Below are 5,401 nucleotides of genomic sequence, written 5' to 3' on the forward strand. Positions count from 1 at the left end.
AAAGAAAAACTATTTTTTACAATTATTGATCAATTACAAAAAAAACTATTTACATAAATACAGATATATACATTACTTCTACACAGCATTTCAAAGCATTTTGCAGTAATTTCAGAAAACTTTTGTTGCACTAAAGGTTTTGTAAGCATGTCTGCAGCGTTATCTTCTGAAGTTGGGTAGCTATTACAATAAAGTTAATTTCACCATTTTTGTACCTAGTTGCCTTACATTTGTAAAGTTATTTGACACCTATATATTTTGCCTTCTCACCTTCAGAAGTTTTCAGTTTCTACTTAACTGGTATTGCAGTTTGGGAAATCGAAGTGAACACATTATGCTGGAACTTGTACTGTTTCTCCTAGTTCCACTCAGTAATGTTGAACTCACCCATATTAATGGTCATTTTGCAGCCTTCTGACAAAGCCAGTTATTTGACCTCACTTAGTTGATAAACATACATTTTGTTTTGCTTTCTTGAACACCATGTTATAGGTACATTAGCATATTTTACAATATATCCAGTGCAAAGACTTTCTGTCTTGTCACTATCTTTACCAAAGGAGAGCTATCGAACAATGGCCATGTAATTGATTACTGTTTTTTATCTGGGAAACATACATAAACCATCATTTGCTGTTGTTTTCGGAGTAACTAATCACTCTCATTAATGCATAATACGCCAGTCAGAAAAAACAGTTGGATTATGGACATACTGACTAAGAGCATATCTAGCATAGCATAAGCTACATCAGGTCGAATCCAGTTTGAAATATATGAGGCATTACAGATCCCAACAAGACTCCTATACAGATCAGTTTTATCACACAATTCTGGGTCTTGTGGGTTCTTTAAGAAATCTGGTACCATTGGGGTTTGTGTGGGTTTTGCTTTTTCCATTCTAGCATTTTTCACTAGACTTGCAATTCTATTTTTCTGGGTCAGGATATACCCTTTCTTATCCACACTTTCTACTTCAATACCTAAATAATTGGTGAGATTACCTAGATCCTTTATTACAAAGGTAGTACCCAGTTGTTTTTTGATAAGGTTAAGTTGTTTCTCTGTGTTTGCACATAGACACACATCATCAACATACACCAAAATGATTTCCAGATTATTGCTGCTGCCTCTAGTATATACACACGCATCAGCAATCGTTCTCTTGAAGTTCATGGCTTTAAGTTTTGCATCCAAACAGGAATACCAATTTTTCCTTGACTGTTTAAGTCCATACAAAGAACGTTTTAAGTAATATACTTGATTAGGTTCATTGGCATCTTCAAAACCTGGTGGCACCTTCATGTACACTTGTTGATTCAATGGGGCATTGAGATAGTTTTTTTGTCACATCTCAAAATCTAAGCAGTGATGCACTCTATCATATTTCCCTATACTTGCTAAGTGGTTAAGACATTGGTTCTCAATGACTCCAGAGCGAGAGCAGTTGGCGAATATGTTTGATCATTAGACAGATCTTTCTGATTATAGCCACTGTGCCACGCATTGCTTGCTTTTTATATAAAACAGGATCCATCAGACATGCTGTGGATTTTCTGTCTATAAAACCCATCTCTGACCCAACAACAGTTTGGTCTTTTGGTAATGTTACTTTCTCCAAAATACATTTGTAGCTTTTACTTCAGTCACATCATGCTCTTTTTTCATTGCATCTTGCCATTTCATGACTTCTGATTTAGGCAATTGTAACATTTGTTTATAAGATGGCAAGGTTCTGGTGTTATGACATTACAGGCATACACATGATCATCAAAAAAAACCATATCTTGCAGGAGGGTATGCCTTTTGTGGCTCTCTGAGAAACATCATTTGTCTGGTTTCTATCTGTTCCTGTTCCTCCTTCTTGAGTTTTCATCCGAGGATGATCTCAGCTTTATCTTGTTCATCTGCTTCAAGCAGCTTCTTGCTCTGTCCTCTGACTAGAACTAGGCACTGCAGGCTGCATTTTAACTCCTTGATGTGTTCAGTTAAAGCGGCAGAAACACATCCAGAATTGGCACATGTATCTTTTCCCAAAATGCAGATTGTTTTCAAAAGTTAATTGAACAGGGGACACTGTATCACTTCACTTTACCAAAAGATAGAGCAAAGCCGATAAGCTTCTTTAGAGTGAAGGATCATAGCCTACAAACTTTAACCTTCTCTCCCATTTCTGCTCTCCAGCCTTTCTTTGAGCAGGAGGGATTAACATGATGTGCTGCATATAGAACCAAAGATTCTCATATGAGACAAGTTTGCCGGTATTCTTTCCATACAGCAGGAAATATGGGGTTTGTTTCAAGCTTTTCTGGACCACAACCTGTTTAAAGACGTAGGGGTGGGTAGTTTCTGTACAGCTTCCCCCCAGAAATATCTCCTGGCATCTCAGCATCAGTGAGTGAATATTTGTTTTTTAACTTGTTTAATCAATCCTATTCCCATGCATTCAAGCGACGCCTTCTCTCCCAGGGAGAAAACGGGGCAGTGAACCTGTGTTGAATACCTTTGTTCTGACACCATAGTCTTTGAACTGAAGTCATTTGGACCATTCTCCACCTCGATCAGATTGAAAACATGCCACTTTATACTCAAATTCTCTTTCAATCTGTTCAACCCAATCCTTAATCTTGGAAAATGCTTCCCCTTTTGTCTTTAACAGAAATGTATATGTATAACGGGAGTAATCATCACATAGAACTAACATATACTTTGCTCCTGATTGACTTTTAGGTAGAGGACCAGCAAGATCCATATGCACAATCTTAAATGGTCTTTCAGATACTCTTGTCACTTTTAGTTGTAGGAGGGACAAGCTTTCACTCTTTGCTTTAGCACATACAGCACAGTCCAAATAACATCTACAACTGTTCACATCTAAATTACACATGTTCCTCATTTTAGCAAGAACACGGAAATTAGCATGGGAAAATACACGGTGTTGGAAGTGAATGCAGTTTTTATGTCATGGCTTGTTAGTAACAGTAGCCACACAGTTCTGCAATCTCTCCCCCTTCTCACTTTTCCTCATTATACTTTTCTCACTATGCACAGTATTGCAAACAGTATTTTCTCTCAGGAATGCCCACACCATGCCCCTGCACCAGTGCGTGCCCGGGGCCAGATGCCCCCTGTCCCCTGGGCACTACGCCACTGCTAATGAGCAATACTCCCTGTAAGCCACGCGGCTGACCACCGTATTAGGGCTGCGCAGGTTATGGGCCACCCAGTAGGGGGAGCTCTCCTAGGTGGCTCTCAGGTCCACTCAGCGTCTGCAATGTTCCGGGCAGTACTAGGGTGGGATTAGAGGGGCTATTGTCAACATGTTACGTGAGTGGCGTTGACTATCCTGCCATGCCTGACTCTCATTTCTCTCGCCCTTTGCAAGAAATCACCAGGTGATTGCAGCAACTTCGACAAGGAATTTCTGAACGAGAAACCCCGGCTATCGTGCGGAGATGGCGCACTCCTTAACAGCATGGACCAGACTATGTTTAGAAACTTTTCTTTTACCAGTCCCATCATGGACAAGTTGCTCTCCTGAGACCCAGAACCGGAAGTACGGCTGCCTAAAAGAATCCCCAGAACAACCGAACTCCTTGTTCTCTCCTCCTGAAGACAGAGCAATGAAATGTTGTCATACTTCTAGACAGAAACTAGGGTTGCCAATTTCCAGGTGGGCCGTGGAGATCCCCTGGCATTAACGACTGATCTCCAAATCACAGAAATCAGTTTCCCTGGGGGAAATGGCTGCTTTGCGGGGCGAACTTTGTGGCGTCACATCCTGGCTGAGCTCCACCCACAAATCAGCACGAATGTCCCTTCCTAGAGTTAGCTACCATAACAGAAATAGTCCGACTGCATTCACCTGGTTCCGTGCAATAGAGTGTTCTCTGTGTTTCCGTTAGCTAAACGTCACGTACACTTTCTGCTTTTGCAAGGTCATGGGAGATTTCCATCCCGCGCATCAGATCCCTATCCTGTGAGATCTTACAGCTCTCACAAGATCCTTTCCTCCCCGCCAACTCCCCCAAGCTCTTGGGCCTTTGGACGTTCCTCCTAATGGAGATCTTATGAAAGATCAGCTCTTTTCGTATCAGGGCCTGATAAAATGTCATATCCCAACAAGCCCAGAGGTGGGATCCATCAGGTTCTCACAGGTTCCTGAGAGTAGGTTACTAATTATTTGTGTGTGCCGAGAGGGGGTTACTAACTGGTGATTTTGCCATGTGATTTTTGCCTTAGTCACGCCCCTCCTCTCAGCAGTAGTGCGCAGAACTTGAAGCAGTCTAGCAGGAGGTGCACCAGCGTGCGTGGCAGCCTGTGCCTGCGTGCATTCGTTTCCCGCCCAAGGACCGGCACAGTGGCTGCGTCCTTGCCACAGCCCCGCCCAGGAATGCCCTGCTCCCGGAATAACTTCCAACCGCCCCGATGCAGTGCCCTCCCAGCCCCTACTGGCACTTTACGCCTTTACTTAAGTTTGAATCCCACCACCATGGGAACCTGTTACTAAAAAATTTGGATCCCACCACTGAACAAGCCCCTTTACCATCCAGAGCAGGGATCCCCAAAGAGGTACTTGTGGGTGCCACGGCACCTGTGTACACCTTTCCTGGCGACTGCCCAGTGTTTTTAGAAAATGAGCAGGGCCAGATGGGCGTTGTTCCTGCAAGGTTCTGATTGGCCATTGGAGGTTCGATTGACTGCAGTTTTTTAAAAACATTGCTTTGGCAGCAGCTGCCACCACGACACAAAAATCTCCATTGTGTGACTGCAGGTAAGCCATAGCAGACATTTTGTGGCTGGCTCCACCTCCTGTAGCAGCCATTTTGTGCCAGAATTCCAAAGGTGCCCACAGGATCAAAGAGGTTGGGGACCCCCTGCTCTAGGGGCTGCATGAACTGACTTCATCCATCAGCAGCCTCTCCAGTTTTCAGTGTGCTATTTGGACTTCCCATCTTTCATGGGCAATTCATGCATCTTCCATATTATGTTACAGAGAAATCACATTTTCCAGCAAATTATTTTGTACATGGAGAAAGGCAATTATTTCCCCAAGCAGGTTGCAATTGCAGTTGCCATATGGAACGCAGGTGCCTATTGGCTATAACCTATGCCATCAGCATGGTGTAGTGGTTAAGAGCAGGTGGACTCTAATCTGGAGAACCAGATTTGATTCACCACATGAGCAGCAGAGGCTTATCTGACGAACCAGATGTGTTTCCGCACTTCTACATTCCTGCTGGGTGACCCTGGGCTAGTCACAGTTCTTTCAGAACTCTATCGGTTTTACCTACCTCACAAGGTGTCTGTTGTGGGAGGAGGAAGGGAAGGAGTTCATAAGCCCCTTTGAGTTTCCACAACAGACACCTTGTGAGGTAGGTAGGACCAAGAGAGTTCTGAAAGA

The 5,401-nt window shown here is 43.2% G+C and overlaps 1 protein-coding gene across 1 annotated transcript in view; it reads left to right on the forward strand.

Annotated features, from left to right (window-relative positions):
- The window catches only part of PRKCQ (protein kinase C theta), a 43,206-nt gene extending 38,019 nt beyond the window's left edge, over positions 1 to 5,187 (forward strand). The window contains exons 17-18 of the mRNA XM_048502241.1: positions 3,383 to 4,130; positions 4,535 to 5,187. Of these exons, the coding sequence (XP_048358198.1) occupies positions 3,383 to 3,538 (156 nt within the window). The 3' untranslated portion in view covers positions 3,539 to 4,130; positions 4,535 to 5,187. The remainder of the gene's footprint in view (positions 1 to 3,382; positions 4,131 to 4,534) is intronic.
- The last annotated feature ends 214 nt before the right edge of the window (positions 5,188 to 5,401 follow it).

This window comes from Sphaerodactylus townsendi, linkage group LG06 (genome assembly GCF_021028975.2).
Source record: "Sphaerodactylus townsendi isolate TG3544 linkage group LG06, MPM_Stown_v2.3, whole genome shotgun sequence".
NCBI lineage: Eukaryota > Metazoa > Chordata > Lepidosauria > Squamata > Sphaerodactylidae > Sphaerodactylus > Sphaerodactylus townsendi.